Source organism: Hypanus sabinus, chromosome 12, assembly GCF_030144855.1.
Source record: "Hypanus sabinus isolate sHypSab1 chromosome 12, sHypSab1.hap1, whole genome shotgun sequence".
Lineage (NCBI taxonomy): Eukaryota > Metazoa > Chordata > Chondrichthyes > Myliobatiformes > Dasyatidae > Hypanus > Hypanus sabinus.
Genome location: NC_082717.1, coordinates 74,428,793 through 74,447,107, shown reverse-complemented (window position 1 = coordinate 74,447,107; position 18,315 = coordinate 74,428,793). Strand labels below are relative to the sequence as shown.

The 18,315-nt window shown below is 41.1% G+C and overlaps 1 protein-coding gene and 1 long non-coding RNA gene across 2 annotated transcripts in view; one reads left to right on the top strand and one right to left on the bottom strand.

Moving 5' to 3' along the window:
• Positions 1 to 18,315, bottom strand: part of ankef1a (ankyrin repeat and EF-hand domain containing 1a) — a 53,155-nt gene that overhangs the window by 7,531 nt on the left and 27,309 nt on the right. The window contains exons 4-7 of the mRNA XM_059986223.1: positions 15,446 to 15,595; positions 10,511 to 10,634; positions 2,937 to 3,759; positions 1,613 to 1,839 (exon numbers count right to left, since the gene is read on the bottom strand). Of these exons, the coding sequence (XP_059842206.1) occupies positions 1,613 to 1,839; positions 2,937 to 3,759; positions 10,511 to 10,634; positions 15,446 to 15,595 (1,324 nt within the window). The remainder of the gene's footprint in view (positions 1 to 1,612; positions 1,840 to 2,936; positions 3,760 to 10,510; positions 10,635 to 15,445; positions 15,596 to 18,315) is intronic.
• The window catches only part of LOC132403020 (uncharacterized), a 28,616-nt gene that overhangs the window by 8,124 nt on the left and 2,177 nt on the right, over positions 1 to 18,315 (top strand). Inside the window, exon 2 of the long non-coding RNA XR_009515159.1 lies at positions 18,024 to 18,260. This is a non-coding gene — a long non-coding RNA (uncharacterized LOC132403020). The remainder of the gene's footprint in view (positions 1 to 18,023; positions 18,261 to 18,315) is intronic.

Below are 18,315 nucleotides of genomic sequence, written 5' to 3'. Positions count from 1 at the left end.
GGGCTGGAATATCCAATTTAGAGAGAAAAAAAAAATCTGTAACTGACAATGCTTGTCAGTAACTCAAGATTTTTCTTTCATGAATAAATGCTGAAGTCTCCTTAACAGAGGCATAGGAGTTAATGGTAAACAGGACAGACTTTGCTGGAGTCTGAAGCACAAGTGGAATCCACCAGCTATCTGTGCAGTGTAAATTCCAATCTAAATTCTGGTTGAGGGGTAGAAAGAAATACATCTTTCTATTTTACTTGGAGGGGGCAGCGGAGGTGGAGTTGGTTGTAGTAGAGTAAGGATTTGTGGAATCTGGTACATTCCCATAACCACTCTCAGATTACAGTCCATCACACCACCATTAGGCTCTCTTGGAAGAACCATTGCATGCTTGATTGAACAGGGAATTTGCATTTGAAGTGTGATAATACTCCTGAAATAAAACAAGACAGGAAATGTTGTATACGCTCAGGGACTATGTCTACACTTTAATGGAAGGCTCATTGACGTGCAGTGCCAACTCTGCTTCTCCTTCTATAGACACTATCTGATGTGTTGAGAATCATAAGCACATTCACTTATTTTAGACTTGGAGCATCTGCAAAGTTTTATGAAAATTATCATTACACGAGCTCAAGATCTGGGCTATTGCAGTGAATGATAAACTGTCTAGTAACACTTCCGTCAATTGGGAGAAAGAGACATAGAATAAATTGCCATATTAATGGGTCGGCACAGCAGTATAGTGGTTAGCACAATGCATTACAGTTCAAGTGACCTTGCTTCAATTCTTGCTGTTGCCTGTAAGGAATTTTTACGTTCTCCCCATGATTTCTCTGGGTGTTCTGGTTCCCTCCCACAGTTCAAAGATACCGGTTGGCAGGTTAATCAGTCATTATAAATTGATTAAGCTAGGATTAAATTGGAGGATTGCTGGGCAGCGTAGCTCGAAGAGCTGGAAGGGCTGATTTCATGCTCTATCTCAATAAGTTAATAAATAGCCATCTGTCTTAAGGAACCAACGATGGAAACTTTAATTCAAAGTGATCTGAGATGAGTCTTTTGATTTCTCACTTCCAAAACGTTTCTCCCATGTTGCACAGAATGCAAGGTCTTTCCATTACTGTGCCTTAGTTCCACAATAGCATCTGAGCCACAACAATGATGCTTCGAGTTGGCATGAACACTGGGGCATCTTGATGCTGCAAAGATAATGTACAAGTAGTCCTTTATCTACGTCGAATGAGCATTTTTTTTTATTCAGCGTTTGGAACCAAAGAGGGCAAGAGAACATCACTGGTCCCATAGAAAAAAAACAATGAAAAAGAAACTTGCTCCATTTTGAGGTATTAAGGATGATCTTTTCAAATGCTTCTTCAATTACTCTAACTTTCTGGAGATATTAGCCAGTTAACTGTAATTCATAATAGGTCAACAGACCTTTAAATTATCTCAGGCACATGCCAGAAGTAAAAACCAGCTTAGATACAAGGCATCTGACAAACCAACAACTACTTTGCTCCATCATTGCAAGTTAAACTCTAGACAGGTGTAGTTATTAGAAATATTTCTACTTTTGCAGTATACCATTTGCCAAACACGTCACATGGTTCCAGCCTACCTTTAGAGTTCTCCAGTTCAACATTAGCACCTTGGCTAATCAAATATTTCACACAATCCAGTCTGCAGCTTTCTATTGCCCTCGTTAAAGGTGTGGCTCCATTGATGGAAATTGCATTTACTGATGCACCAGCCTTCACTAGCAATTCCACGATGTCCAACTGTCCTGCATGGCATGCATGGTGCAGGGGTGTCCACATTAAATTGTCATATGCATTTACATTAGCCCTAGAAAAACACAACACATTATAAGAATATACAATGTAAAGATATTTCACATGGAGCTATTGATTTATTTTGTGTATGTTTATTCCAAGTGATATATTTAACAAGATTTTAATAATGCTCTCTTGTCTATCATTCTGGTGACAGATAGTAAACCCCAGGGCTAGCTAACATGAAAAAAAATTCAATTTAACCCTATGCCAATAGCCAGCTTTAAAACAGAGTGGATCTACCGTTACAATTGTTGATTCTTAAGTCTTCAACGGTACATATAATGATGCAGGTCAAATTCTTTTAATGCTTTACTTTGTGAGGACAATAGTAAATATTTATTAAATGTAATTTATTTTTGTTCCTTTTAAGGGGTTTTGGCTGACTGAAGTCGAATGCTTGATTTTGCAAAACAGCTCCAAATATTTACTTCCAGTTGGACAAAGATTCATTATGAAGAAGGCAAGGTGTAATTGCCATGCATTTTGCAAAACAGTAAAGTGCAGGGTAAATTTTGAGCAATGAACTGAAATGATGTCAGATGCTTTCCTGGAATTTAGTTTATTAGTGTAATATTGGCAAACTTGCAGCATTACATTTTGGCTCCAGAGGAAATGAGGAGGGGAAGGAACAGTGGATATTTGCCTGTCAAAGCCTTGCAGGAGATCCCAACAGGAGAAAACAATTTTAATCCAACAGAATAAGTTTTGAATACCTTCCACTTGATCCACTGTGATCAAATATGATCAATTATGGGCAACCCTATGTAATTTCTAATGCAAGCACATGTTCAGCACAGCATTGTGGGCTGAAGGGCCTGTATTGTGCTATGTTTCTAATCAATTCTCCTGCAATCAAGCATGTGGAGCTCTCTGAAACTCTCCAGGCTGTGCCATTGCCAGGAACTCTGGGCTGATACAAAATGACATGAAATACATGGTCAGCTACAACTCTATTGTTTGCACTCTATAAGGTGAGAGATGACAGTGCTGCCCACTTTTCTCTCCTGAATTTGCTACAAAGTTTTAAACTAGTTTGCAGAAAAATATACACAAGATTGATGAAATAAATTTAAGACATTTTCAATGTCAGCCAGAAAAGAGACTTACTTTGCTTCCACAAGGTACTTGGCAAGTGTAAAATTGCCATCTGCACACGCTGCCATAAGCGGTGTTGTAAAATATTTGTCCCGCACATTGACTGGTATTCCCTGATAAAATGCTTTCATTAAAGATTGCATATCATCAGCTTTCGCTGCATAGTTAATGCTGGTAAACACTTTCTCTGGTTTTTCTAAGTACCATGAAGAATCGTCCTGCAGTGGATGTTCTGGTGGCTTATCACGGCTAAATCGATTTGTGTCAGTGAAATTCTTAAATAGTTCTATCATAAAGTCTGGTGGACCTCCATCTTCACGTCGAATTATATATTCTTCTGGAACTGTGCAGATTGGTATTGGTATATTCAGCTTGCCTTTCTTGCCTTTTCTGCCTTTCTTTCCCTTTTTCTTCTTTGGTTCATATGAGGACATAAGGTAAATCTTTTCAAGGTATTTAGAACCTTGGAAGAATTCATTGATGTCAATAATTCCAGTACGAGATTTGTCAAGTGCTGCTATTAACGTACTGACATCCTCTTCCATTATTGGTGCACCCCTTTCCAGCAAAATTGCAGCAAAATCCTCTCGGGTAAGCGTGCCATCCCCTCTGTCCATCGTTGCAAAAGCATTCCGGAGAGTATTTTCTTGGCATAGAGACCAGTCATAGAAATGGATGGCCCAGGGTGGACTTGGATTTTTCACACCAGGTTTGGAATACTTATTGTAGAGTCGTTCTGCCTTACGCAGTTCTTTCGACACAGCTTTAAAGCCAAATGCTTTACCTGCAGCCCTAGGAGTTTTTAACTGTAAATTTTTTACTTTGGGATTGCTCCCTGGGAGACAGAGAAAAAAAAGTTATAAGAAGAAGAATTACAAGCTTTGCATTCAGGTAAACTTCCAAATATAACCATATAACAATTACAGCATGGAAACATGCCATCTTGGCCCTTCTAGTCCGTGTCGAACGCTTACTCTCACCTAGTCCCACTAACCTGCACTCAACCCATAACCCTCCATTCCTTTCCTGTCCACATATCTATCCAATTTTAAATGACAATATCGAACCTGCCTCTACCACTTCTACTGGAAACTCGTTCCACACAGCTACCATTCTCTGAGTAAAGAAATTCCCCCTCGTGTTACCCCTAAACTTTTGCCCCCTAACTCTCATGTCCTCTTGTTTGAATCTCCCCTATTCTTAATGGAAAAAGCTTATCAACGTCAGCTCTATCTATCCCCCTCATAATTTTAAATACCTCTATCAAGTCCCCCCTCAACCTTCTACGCTCCAAAGAATAAAGACCTAACTTGTTCAACCTTTCCCTGTAACTTAGGTGCTGAAACCCAGGTAAAATTCTAGTAAATCTCCTCTGTACTCTCTCTATTTTGTTGACATCTTTCCTATAATTCAGTGACCAGAACTGCACACAATACTCCAAATTCAGTCTCACCAATGCCTTGTACAATTTTAACATCATATCCCAACTCCTATACTCAATGCTCTGATTTATAAAGACCAGCATACCAAAAGCTTTCTTCACCACCCTATCCACTAAATTGCCTTGTTTCTCTCTTCAAGTTCTGTCATGACATTGAGGAACAATAAGTAATACGTTCTGACTCGGCAATTCAATATTTTTGACCATGTTAAATATATTGAAGAAATATACACTCAGGTGACACATTTTGGGAACTGAAGCATATAAATCTGAGGTGCTGCAAAAGTTTCCCATCATTATAACTCACAAAACTACACCTCAGCCACTGTACTTCAATGACTTCAAACACCATGAATAAATGATGCTGCCTGAGCTGCTGAGTTCCTCCATTTTGTCTGTGTTGCCGGACAAGCAACCACAGGAACCAAAGATCTCTGATGTCATTCAGTACTCACAGGATGTCTCTGAACACCTGGAAGGAACAGCAGTGCTCCTCTGCTCTCTGGGAAGAAACCCTTGGGACTACTAAACTTCACATCACTGCAACCTCAAACTCCTTCAGCTAGCTACCACACATCAAGGACTATTTCCTTAGGGTCACCAGTTCCCAGTCCTGTTGCTACTCCTAAGTCCCCATTAAGTGACCTTCTTCAACCGCTCCCACTTTCTAAGGTGATGCATTTTGGGAATTGAAGCATAAAAACCTGAGGTGCTGCCATTATATTTTTCTTGCCATTACAAAGCACAAAATTACACTTGAGCCACAGTACTTAAATGAAAAAAAAATCTATTGAGTGGGGATTGTTTTTAATCTACTTTGGAAATAACAGAATGTGGGAGGGGTTGAAGTAGGCCACTTAATGGGAACTTAGCTAAATAGAGATGAGAATTGAAGGTCAATTGTGGGAAAAAAACATGAAAATGGGACTAATCAGGGAAATTGTTCAAAGCAACTCTGAGCCACAATGATCTACTAAGCCCCTATCTGATGAAACCATGACCCCATACTATAGCAAAATAACTGGAAACCCAGAACCTCAATGAGACTCCTCATGCAAGTGTTTATTCAATTTCCCTGCTATTGAATCGGGTTCCACCAAGCAGTACAACACGTTCCAGATTGAATGGCTCTGGGTTAGGCAGCTGAGGGCGTGAAAGAGAAAACATTCATTGCTGAGGAACCTCTGGTAACCACCGGGGGAGGAGAGGGAAGCAGAATGATGGGGATTCGTGCCATTGTGGGAACGGCCATTGCTGGAGTGGGGAACTGAGGCTTTGGCAAGGAGAGGTCATCTATAAGTGAACCAGTCTAGGAGTCTGAGGCCTGAGGTTTTGGCTTGAGAGCCTTTGGTACAGAGGCAGAGGTGAACAGCTGGTAAGAACTGGTAAGGTTTCTTTTAATATAGTTATCTAAAAAAAACAAATTACAACTAAATAAACAGGGTAGGGTTGTTGGATCAGGTGACGTGTTGTAGCTGTATGATGTGGTGGACTCCATTGTGGTTAACCTGACTTCAGTGGTTGGCAATAAGGCTAAGGTCACCAGAACCATGTTGGGTGTGGTCACTGTGTAAATGGACCAGTGTCGGAGTCTGAAGTGTGAGGCTTCAGCTCAGCAGCATTCGGCAAGCAGGCACAGGTGTCTGCAGCGGTCTGTATAGGGTCCGCTTCTTTTCACATTCTATGCCAATGATTTTGATGACAGCATTGATGATTTTGTAGCCAAGTTTGCAGATGATTCAAAGATACATGGAGAGGCAGATAGTGCCAGATGTCTGCTGAAGGACTTAAGATGGATTGGGAGAAAGGCCAAAGAAATGGCAGATAGAATATAGTATTGGGAAGTGTATGGTCTACACTTTAGTAGAAAGGATAAAGGTGGAGACTATTTTCTAAATGGGGAGAAAATTCAAAAATCAGAGTTACAAAGGGACTTGGAAGTCCTTGTGCAGGATTCCCTAAAGGTGAAATTGTACATTGAATTGGTGATAAGGAAAGCAAATGTAATGTTAGCATTTATTTTGAGAGGACTAGAATATGAGTGGGATGTGATGCTGAGGCTTTTATAAGGCACTGGTCAGAAAACACTTAAGTGAGCAGTCTTGGGCCTCTTATCTAAGGGTTAATGTATGAGGAACATTAATGTTTGATGACTCTGGGCCTGTACTCGCTGGAGGTGAGAAGAATGGGGAAATCATTTGAATCGATTGAATGTTTAAAGGCCTAGATAGAATGGATTTGAAGAGGATGTTTGCTACAGCAAGCAAGCTGAGGACCAGAGGGTACAGCCTCAGAATAGAGGGAAGTCTGTTTAGACCAGAGATATGAAGGTTATTTCTTTAGCCAGAGGGTGGTGAATCTGCAGAATTCATTGTCATGGATAGCTGTGGAGGCCAGGTCATTCAGTATATTTAAAGTGATGTTTGATTGGTTCTTGTTCACTCAGTGTCAAAGGTTAGGAGCAGAATGCAGAAAAATGGGGCTGAGAGGGATAATAAATGGAATTGCAGAGCAAACTCAATGGGCTGAGTGGCCTAATTCCGTTCCTACGTCTAATGTTACAACCCATTATTAAGATTGAGATTTCAGGTTATTTGGAGGCACACAATAAAGTAGGCCAAAGACAACACAGACTGTTTCAGGGGAAATCTTGCCTGATATATGTGTTGGAATTCTTTGAGGAAATAGCAGGCAGGACATATAAAGGAAAGTCAGCAGTTGTGTTTATATGGATTTTCAAAGGCCTTTGACAAGGTGCCGCACATGAGGCTGCTTAATAAGAGCCCATAGTATTACAGGGAAGATACCAGAATGGAAGAAGGTTGACTGTCCGTCAGGAGACAAAGTATTGGAGTAAAGGGAATCTATTCTGGTTGACTGCCGGTGCCTAACTGTGTTCCACAGAAGTGGCAACGGGACTACTACTTCTCATGTTATACGTCAACGATTTGGAGGACAGAATTGATAGCTTTGGGGCCATGTTTGCAGACAGGTGGAGGGGCAGGTAGTGTTGAGGGAGCAGGGAGGCTGAAGAAGGACTTAAGACAGATTAGGAGGATGCACAATGAAGTGGCAGATGGAATACAGTGAAAGGAGTGCAAGATCACGCACCTTAGAAGAAAAAAAAGTTGTGGACTATTTTCTAAATGGGCAGCAAATTCAGAAACTGGAAGAGCAAAGGGAATTAGGAGTGCAAGTGCAGGATTCCCTGAAGGTTCACTCGAGTTGGCAGTAAGCAGGGCAATGTAATGTTAGCATTCATGTCAAGAAGGCTAGAATATAAAGCAAGGATGTAAGGCTGAGACTGCGCCAACAATTGGAGTACTGTGAGCAATTTTGGGCCCAATTTCTAAGAAAGGATCTGCCGGCATTGATGAGGGCCCAGAGGATGTTTATGAGAATTATCCCAGTATAGAGGACAGAGCAAGATAGAAGGTCATCCCTTTAGAGGAGGAGGTGGAGGTCCCTGCCCAACCCATCTTCTTATTGTGGCTTCTTCCCCTTCCTTTCCAGTCCTGACGAAGAATCTCAGCCTGAAACGTTGCTTGTTTATTCCTCTCCTTTGATGCTGCCTGACCTGCTGAGATTTTTCAGCATTTTGTGTGTGGGTTGCTATGGATCTCCAGCATCTGCAGAATCTCTTGTGTTTTTTGTTTTTCTGGCAGTCTTGACAACAGCCATAGTTCCAGGTTTAAAGCTGAAAGTTGCCATATATTGACCCCATCTGGGTAGGTAAGTGGATTCATAAGAATGAGAACACTTAGACATTGGATGTGTTCCAAGCTTGTCAATTGCCATAGAAAAGAAGCTCTATAACCTTCTATTCCCCATTTCCATAAGATGATGAAACATAGGAGAATTAGTCTCTAACGTCTGATCATGGATGATTTATTTTCTATCAACCTCATTCTCCTACCTTTTCCCCATAACCTTTGACATCCTAACTAATTAAGTATCCATTAACCTCCATTTTAAATATACCCAATAACTTGGCCTCCATAGCTATCTATGGCAGTGAGTTCCACAGGTTCACGACTGTCTGGCTAAAGAAATTCTTCCTCTTCTAAAGGGATGTCCTGGCATTCTGCTGTGTCCTCTATTCTAGATTCTCCCAGTATTGGAAACATCCTCTCTTCTATCTAAGCCTTTCTATATTCAGTAGGTTTCAATGAGATTCCCCACTCAATACTCTAAACTCCACCGAGTACAGGCCCAGAGCCACCAAATGCTAGTATATTAACCCTTTCATTCCAGGAATCAATCTCATAAACGTCCTCTGGACCCTCTCCGATGTCAGCACATCCTTTCTTAGATATGGGGTCTGAAATTGCTCACAATACTCCAATTGTGGTGTGACCAGGTCCTTTCAGAATCTCAGAATTACGTTCTTGCTTTTATATTCTAGTCCTCTTGAAATGAGTGCTAACAATGCACTTGCCTTCCTTACTACCAACTCAAGTTAACCTTTAGGTCCCATTGCACTTCTGATTTCTGAATTCACTGCCCAATTAGAAAACAGTCTACACCTTCACTTCTTCTACCAAAGTGCATGACCATACACGTCTTTTACTGTATTCCATCTGTCACTTCTTTGCCCATCATCCTAATCTGTCTAAATCCTTTTGCAGACACCCTGCTCCTCAACACAACCTACCCATCCACCTATCTTCGTATTGTCCACAAAACCGTCAATTTTGTCATTCAAATCATTAACATACAACACGAAAAGATGTGGTCCCAACATCAACCCCTGTGGAATACCTCTCGACATTGGCAGACAATCAGAAAGGGACCCCATCGTTCCTATTCTTTACCTTGTGCAGTCTGAATCTTCCCTGTATCATGGGCTCTTATCTTGTTAACCAGTCTCATGTTTGGCATCTTGTAAACGGCCTTCTGAAAATCCAAGTAAACAACATCCACTGACTGTCTATCCTTGGTGTTATTTCCTCAAAGAATTCCAAATGATTTTTCAGGCATGATTTTCCCATAAGGAAACCATGCTGACTTCGGCCTACTTGATCATATGCTTCCAAGTATTCTGAAATCTCCTCTTTAATGATGGACTCTTAACATTTGCCAATCGCCGAAGTCAGAATAACCACAATGGAGTTCACCAGTTCCCACATCACACACATCACCTGATCCTGCACCCTTACTCTATTTAATATGTTGTCATTTGCTATTTTAGGTGACTTCTATATACTAAAAATTCCTAACCTGTTCTTACTTGCTAATCACCTGTACCCCCTTGCCGAAGTCCTGATGAAAGGTCTCAAACCGAAACGTCAATGGTTTATACCTCTCCATACATGCTGCTGAGTTCCTCCATTTTGTGTGTGTTGCCAGAGAAGCAAGGCTGCAAGCAGCCAATGGAACCAAAGGTTCCTGATGCCTTTCAGTACCCACAGGATGACTTTGAATACCTTGAAGGAACAGGAGTGCTGCTGTTCCCTGGGAATAAATCCTTGTGACTACTAAACTTCACATCATTACAATCCCCACACTCCTTCAGCTAGTTACCACACATCAAGGACTGCTTCTTTAGGGTCACCAGTTCCTAGTCCTGTTGCAACTCCTATATGTTATACTGGTGCAGGAAGATCCAATGATAATTTCAGAGAGGGGGTCCAAAAAAATGCTTGAAAAGCTGCTATGGAGAATGAGTAGAAAAGTGGAGGACTAATTGGAAGGTTCTTTCAAAGAACTGCCACTAATGCATTGGCCTAATCCTCATAAACTCTCATCTTCTCACACAGTCGCTCTCGGCAGATTTTTTAGCAGGAGGTCAGTTTCAGATACTAAAGCAAGTTCAGTCATTAAAATTGGCTTGTCTCGGAAGTTTTAAAAGTGAGCTGCACATCAATAGGTGCAGAGCGACTGAGGCCAAATTTTAGAGCAGTAATAAAATGCAGCTGCAACGAGTCTAATAAATATATCACACATTATATACTACAAAAATAAAATAAAAAATCAGCATTTATCTAACACTTTAACAGTGTAAAATGACATACATTAGATAATTGGAAGCCTTCAACTTTTGCCATTACTCTATTAGATGTAAACAGGTGCAGTTTGGATAACGCACTAAGCCAGACATTTCTGTGGGAAGCATTTGCTTGCCTCACAGGCTTCGTAACTGTACCTCGTTGTGCCAGAAACTTGGCACAGTCAGCAAATCCTCCCATTGCTGCAAGGTGTAATGGAGAGTTTCCATCTATGTTGATAACATTGATATCGCAGTCATAAGCCACTAAAGCTCGAAGGATCTAAAATAAAATAAACATATTAATAAACCGTCAGTTTCATTTATTGAGCCAACGGTTCAAAGCCTTTTATTCCTTCGGCGCGATGAATCTGAAAACGATGAAACCTGGAGTAAACTACATCAGCGATTGTTTCCAAGTCACACCAGTGGTAAAATTGTACTGAGCCTGTCCAGTTGAGATCCATGGAAGTGTATCGGGCATCTCCTCAGAGCAGCTAATGACTTCAATTGTCATGCAATGCATGGCTGAATGTTTCCTAACATAAACTGGAGTCCAGAAAGTAGGGAAAGGGAAATGCAAGCAGGCTTTTTCCACTGAGGAAGGGTGAGACTAGAACTAGAGGTTAGGGCGAAAGATGACATATTTAAGCAGATCCAGAGGGGGATCTTCTTCACTCAGAGAGTGGTGAGAGTGTGGAACCGCCTGCCAGCGGAAGTGGTGGATGCAGGTTCAATCATTTAAGAGAAATTTAGATAAGTACATGGGTGTGAGGGGTATGGAGGGCTATGGAACTAGGCAGAATAAGAGTTTGGCACAGACCTGATGGGACAAAGAGCCAGATTTTGTTCCGGTAGTTCTCTAGGAAAGGGAGAAGCAGCACAGCCTACTGAGCTCTGTAGTTAGCTGTCAGTGAAGACCTACCTCACAGTCAGTCACCTCACAGGCAACTTCAATGCCACTGCAGATGGCTCAATACAAACTGTGCTCAAAAAAACAGAGTGCTTTCTGGAGATTGTAAAGAGAGGAAATTATTCAAAGTGTGCCTTAGAGGGTTCATTCCAACGTGGACAGTTTCCTTTCTATTCCTGGAAGCTTCCATCTCAATCGAAGATATAAAACAAATAGTCTTTATTGTATATTTATTGCCATATAGTATCTTGTTATTGACAAATCTACACTTTGAACAGAGACATGGGTTTATGAACGGAAAATCTTGTTTTAACTGTGGTTGGAGTTCTTTGAGGATGTGACTAATTGAACTGATTAGAGGTAACCATAGGAATGGACTATTTCGACTTCTCTAAAGATATTGAAATTCCAACAAAGTTGGTCACTGGCATTAGAGTACACAGAAATGGGGTAATATGCTGATATGATTTGAGGGCTGGTTATCTGACAGAACAGAGTTGGAATAAATAGACCCTTCTCAGATTGGCAGGCTGTGACTAGTGGATCCTGCAGGGAGCAGAGAGATTAATGCTGCATGATCTGCTGGCCATTTCCTACTGTTCTATGCAACAGATCTGACCTCAATTTTACAGCTTTTGCATATCCTTTTGTTTACTTTCTCTCCCGGTATCCACATTAACAATACACTTTAAATGTAGTGTATCACTATGATAACCTTATGAGAGATAGCTCCTTTATCCTTTACACTCCTTCCCCTACAACTTGGATTTTAATTTAAAAATTTCCCTGTCCTGGTTCTGACAAAGGATCTTTGACATGAAACTTTAACTTTCTCTTTTCCCAATGATGCTTGATCTGCTAAGTGTTCCAGCATTTTCCCAGAGTCATACATCAACTTGAATTGAGCTCTTTTTCTCACTTTCCTAGTTCTTACAAAGTGTCTTCAATCTGAATCATTCTCTCTGTTTCTCTTCTCACCCTGGCTGCCAGACCTGCCCAGTGTTTCCAGTAATTTTTGACTTTATTTCAGAGATGAATAAACTCTCGCTTACTCTGAGAGCTTGAATTATTTCATTCCACTAGGTAATGGCACAGCCAAACTCCCATCACGAAGCCCCATCCCCTCCTCCCTGCCCCACTCGATAAATGTTTCTGCCGTCGGAAGAATTAATTCAACTAATTGCGAACGGGCTTATGGACTTGATGCTTAGATTTTCCTTGAGGAAAAAAAGACAGCCTAGAGCTAGGGATGACAGTCTCAGGTTGAAAGATTGAATTTTTACAAAAGAAAGTAACTGAACAGAGTGAGTCCGCCGATCCCTAAAGCCTGCTCTGTCCTTTAATAGATAACGGCTGATATGATACTGGCCTCAAATTCCACTTCCCAGCTAATTGTCTTAACTCTTGACTCTCCTATAGAAAGTGCCTGTTCCTTCTTAGATGGATTCATAGATTGGACCTCCACAGATCACTGGTGTAGGGAATACCAAAGATTCACAACCTGCAGATTAGAACCACCTCCTCATCTCTGCCTTAAGGGTTCTAAGGCAACGAAAGAAGGTGAACAGAAAATCCGTCACTCAGAGGCTGTAAAACTTTGGAATTCTCTATTCTTGAAAGCTGTAGTTTAGTTCTAATAAAAACATTATTGCTTCTTGTTTTACTATCCAGCACTTTTCAGTAAGTGGCTGAGCCAACAGAGGGACAACACCAGGCAGTTGTCCAATCCAGCACATGCCAGGTAGTGTTTACTGTATTCAGTGATGAGATCAATAAATTTTTGGACATAAAGGAAATCAATAGAGATTACTGCATGGTGGGTCAAACAGTTTTCAGCCAAACACTAGAATAGGTTCAAGGGGGCATTCCACTTTCTCCTGCTCAGACCTCTTATGTCTGAATGTTGCCTGGGTTGGGGAGCATGCCTTATGAGAACAGGTTGAGTGAACTCGGCCTTTTCTCCTCGGAGCACTAGAGGATGAGAGATGACCTGATAGAGGTGTATAAGATGATGAGAGGCATTGATCATGTGGATAGTCAGAGGCTTTTTCCCAGGGCTGAAATGGTTGCCACAAGAGGACACAGGTTTAAGGGGCTGGGGAGTAGGTAGAGGAGATGTCAGGGGTAAGGTTTTTACTCAGAGAGTGGCGAGTGCATGGAACGGGCTGCTGGCAATGGTGATGGAGATGGATACGATAGGGTCTTTTAAGAGACTTTCAGATAGATACATGGAGCTTAGAAAACCAGAGGGCTATAGGTAAGCCTAGTAATTTCTAAGGCAGGGACATGATTGGCACAGCTTTGTGGGCTGAAGGGCTTGTATTGTGCTGAAGGTTTTCTATGTTTCTATAAATGGCTCTTCACATAGCCTTAGGTGACCTGAACAATACAAACACCTGTGCCAGGATGCTGTTCTTTGACTATAGCTCAGTGTTTAATACCATCATTCCTACAGTCCTGATCGATGAGCTATGGAACCTGGGCCGCTGTACTTCCCTCTGCAACTGGATCCTTGACTTCCTGATTGGAAGAACACAATCTGTGCAGACTAGTTATAATATCTCCTCTTTGCTGACGATCAACACTAGTGCACCTCAGGGGAGTGTGCTTAGCCCACTGCTCTATACCCATGACTGTATGGGTATACCATCAATAAATTTGCTGATGATACAATCACTGTTGGTAAAACCTCAGACAGAGATGAGAGGGCATACAGTAGCGAGATATACCAGCCAGTTGAGTGGCGTTGCAGCAACAATCTTGTACTCAATGTCAGTAAGACAAAAGAGTGGGCTTCAGGAAGGGCACGTCAAGGGAACATGAACCAATCCTCACAGAGGGATCAGAAATGGAGAGAGTGAGCAGTTTCAAGTTTCTGGGTGTCAAGATCCCTGAGGATCTAACCTGGTCCCAACAGATTGATGCAGCTATAAAGAAGACAAGAGAGCAGCTACATTTCATTAGGAGTTTGAAGAGTTGGCTTGTCAACTAAAACACTTGAAAACTGCTATAGATGTACCACGGAGAACATTTTGACAACCTGCATGACTGTTTGGCATTGGGGTGGGGGGGGGGGGGGAGCGGCTACTGCACAGGACTGAAAGAAGCTACAGAAAGTTGTAAAATTAGCCAGCTCCATTATGGGTACTAGCCTCCGTACTACCCAAGACATCTTCAAAGAGTGGTGCTTTGGAAAGGCAACATCTATTACGGTATTAAGGATCCCATCATGCAGGCCATGACTTCTTCTCATTGTTACCATCAGGAAGGAGGTACAGAAGCCTGAAGGCATACATTTGGTGATTCAGGAACAGCTTCTTCCCCTCTGCCATACGATTCCAAAATGGACATCGAACCCATGAACACTACCTCATTTTAAAAAAAATAGACATTATTTCTGAGTTTGGAGTATTTTAAACTATTCAATATACATACATACTTCCTGTAATTGATTTATTCGCTTTTCTTTCTGTATTAACATGCATTGCATTGTACTGCTGCTGCTCAGTTAACAAACTTCATGGCACATGCCAGTGATAATAAACCTGATTCTGATTCTTCTAGCTCCCACCAATTTTCATGAACTGGGGTTACTTGCTGTGCAAGGCAGTCATTATACAGCCTCAGCTCCCAAAAAACCCTATTTCTGATGAATAAGGAAACCTTATTTGTGCTCTTGCAAACCACAGGAAGAATTTAACTCAATGCTTGACTTTGTATAGAGTGTGCAAGACATCACTGGCAGGCTTTTAAAAATTCATGGCTGGAACATTCAGTTCTTTAAGTTGTCTTTGAAGCAGAGATGATAGATTACTTAAAAACAGCTTTCAATAGTTGCTTGAAACAAGGAATATTAAAGAGCATAGGAAGATCGCAGGAGATTAGAGGAACTAGTTCATGTGAAGAAAAACATCAGGCTTGACTTGATGGTTAATTACCAGGTTTCTAAGCAATGTTTTTATGGTTCGGTGCCACTTGAATTACTTCAGCTTCCTGCATTCAATAATACAACATTAAAATAGCATGTATTTAACTTAGTTTGAAGTTTAGACGGAAGCTAATGCTTATTAAAAAGCCTTATAATTTTTACAATTTTATTCTGATGCCAAGAAAAATGCAACACAGTTGATTCAATGACTAAACTTACACAGCAGATGCTTATAATGTTTTGATTTTTGTACCTCAAAGAAACCCCCCTGGGCAGCAAAATGTGCAGCATTGTACCGATCCTTTTGTAGAAGATTAACCTCGCAGCCTTTCTCCAGGATAGCGCGCACAACGTCAATGGCACCTTCTCTGGATGCTTCCATTAGCGCTGTATGGCCCGTTGCCTGTGAGCAAGAGGAACATGTACAGTTTTTTTGTCTTGTCAATATTCCCTCAACATTACAACATAACAACTGTTTTACATAGCATTTATATTGTGTTAGGTATTATAAGTAATCTAGAGATGATTTAAAGTATACGGGAGCATGTGCGTAGGTTATATGCAAATACTACGCCATTTTATATTGTTACATGCTCACAGTCTGAACACGGAACAGTGGGATGATGTAATTGTCTCATGACCGTGGGGTAATGTTACGTCATGTGATGGCATGTTCCAAACGGTATTTAAACCAAGCCTGCAGTCTGTGACACAGTTCTCATTTTTTTTGTGCAACGTTGTTTGGTGCCGGTTGGAGATGTGGAGGCTGCACCAGTTTTGTTTGTTGCATGTTTATTTCACCCTTACAGTCCAGTATCAGAGAGTGAAGGCATTATCGGGCTTATCTGAGTTCAAAGGATTGGATAAAGTTAATGTTGTTCAGTGTTTCGGGGAATGATAGACCTCTGTGACTTCGTTCAGGAATTGTGGTATGCACATTTGAGTTAAACCCATGCAAGGTGGGAAGGTTTATGCAGTGACCACCCTCCAGTCAAAAGGTCAGTTCCTTTTATTTCCTCGTGATTTCTTAGAACAAGGCATCTCCTGGCTGTGGGATCGGCAGATTCGTCATTACTTCGAAGGAATCGTTTGTTTCAGGGAAGTCTCTCCTTAATGACTGTATAAATCACATGGACTTTTGAATTCATCATTTTAAGTCTGTGCTTGTATGAGAACTCATTAAGAACAGTTTCTACGTTTGACTGTTCGTTAGATATTGCCGCCTAACTGTTAACTACCGGTTAAGTTAGTCATTTGCTTACTTTTCTAAGTTTTGAGCAGAGGTTAATAAATCGCGAGATTTGTTTATAAACCCCATCTCAGTTTCGTATTCATTGCTGCTGCATACGTAACAATATAAGGGACTTGAGCATCAGCGTCTTTTGGTATCCGCAGGAGGTCCCGGAACCAATCCCTCGTGGATAAGGAGGGCTGACTGTATGCCGCTTGTGTGAAGCAGGTTACACAGAGCAACTTATGAGGTGTATCATTGTTATATTAACTTATCATTGATAGTGTATGAAGACCAATTAAATTTCAGGTAGGTACTTCCATGAATTATAATGAGACTTGGCTCCTCCGAATGCCAACAAATGGAATAGGATGCTGATAAACCTGGAAATCTTGTCTTATATATCTCTCAAAATAATATAACTGGGCGTTCCACACGGGTTCCCCAGCCTACTGCATTAGTTGAGAATGATTCCCCGAGGAAATGCCAAGAATGGCTTTAAACAACTACCTACACATTTTCCAGGTGAAAATTTTGCTGGATTTAAACCACAGGAATGACAAGAGATCAAGCGAGTCCATGTAGAATTTAAAGACCTTCACAATACTCTCCACTGCACCAGCTAACAGTGCAAATAGAATTATGTAGCTTTTCTGATGTTCCTAAAGCTGAAAGCGTACAAAGGTCATCTTTATCATTTGAGTAAATTCTGATCCTTGTTCTCATAGACATTCAATGGTACTAACATAAGAAAATCCCTTCACTCCTAACAAAGTACATGGTGAGCAATTCCCAAGAAACTTGACAAGATCCAGGATCAACCAGAGCAATGATTTGCCATATTCGCTCTCCACCATCATCATAGTGTGTAACATCGGTAAAATGCACTTCATCAGCTCTCGACCTTCAAACACCTACCCGCAAACCATCAACCCTCCTGCCTGCCTTCCACACTCACCCAACCTAATTCAAAGTTTAGGGACAGTGTTTAGGTTTAGGGTTGGGGCCTCCCAAAGTTTGGGGCTTTAGTTTCCAATTACAAACTAATTACCAAATTAGAAATGATCATCATTTTGCCTATCAGCTGCAGCTGCTAATTCCTCCGTCTGCTCCAAACAACTGTACTTGATTATGTGCATGCAGCACTTCACCTTTATAAATTTGGTTAAAGAACACTGAATGGAACACAGTATAAAAACAGCCTCTTTGGCCCATCAAATCCATGCCGCCAACAACCATTTACTCTAATGCTGCACTTATCTCATTTTTTAATATTCTTCTCATATTCTAAACAACTAACCCCAGATTCTAATACTTAACTATATTCTTAATTGAGACAGTAAGAGGGCCAACTAATCCGCCGACTTCCATGTCTTTGGGATGTCTTTGGCGGAAGAACCACGGCAGTCGGAAGAAACCACATGCTCACAGAAAGAACCTGCATGTCAGCATCTGAGGTCGGGATTGGGTCTGGATCTCTGGCGTTGTGAGGCATCAGCTCTATTCATTGTAAAAACACAGACTGCCTTTTGCTGGTGAAAGGTGACCAGTTCCCATACAAGTAAATACTAAAAGGTAAATTATTCTATCTCATTTCTAGCTTTCATCAATTTTCTTGAAGATGGGAAAATGGAATACGTTTCTGAAATGCATTCACAAAGGCCATCAGGCCCTGCAAGATAATCGGCCCATAGCTTCGCAAAGAGTTTACCGGTGCAAACCCCTAGTATGGGCGTGAAATTACAGTAAGTCTACCCTGTGTATTGCCACGTACTGACAGCAGAGGATACCAGGGCTAATTCCCCAGAGTGCAAATAATGATGCTTACCAGAAACAGGTACTTTGAAAACTTTATTCTGATCCGCCTACATTTTAAAGGAATGATTTATGTT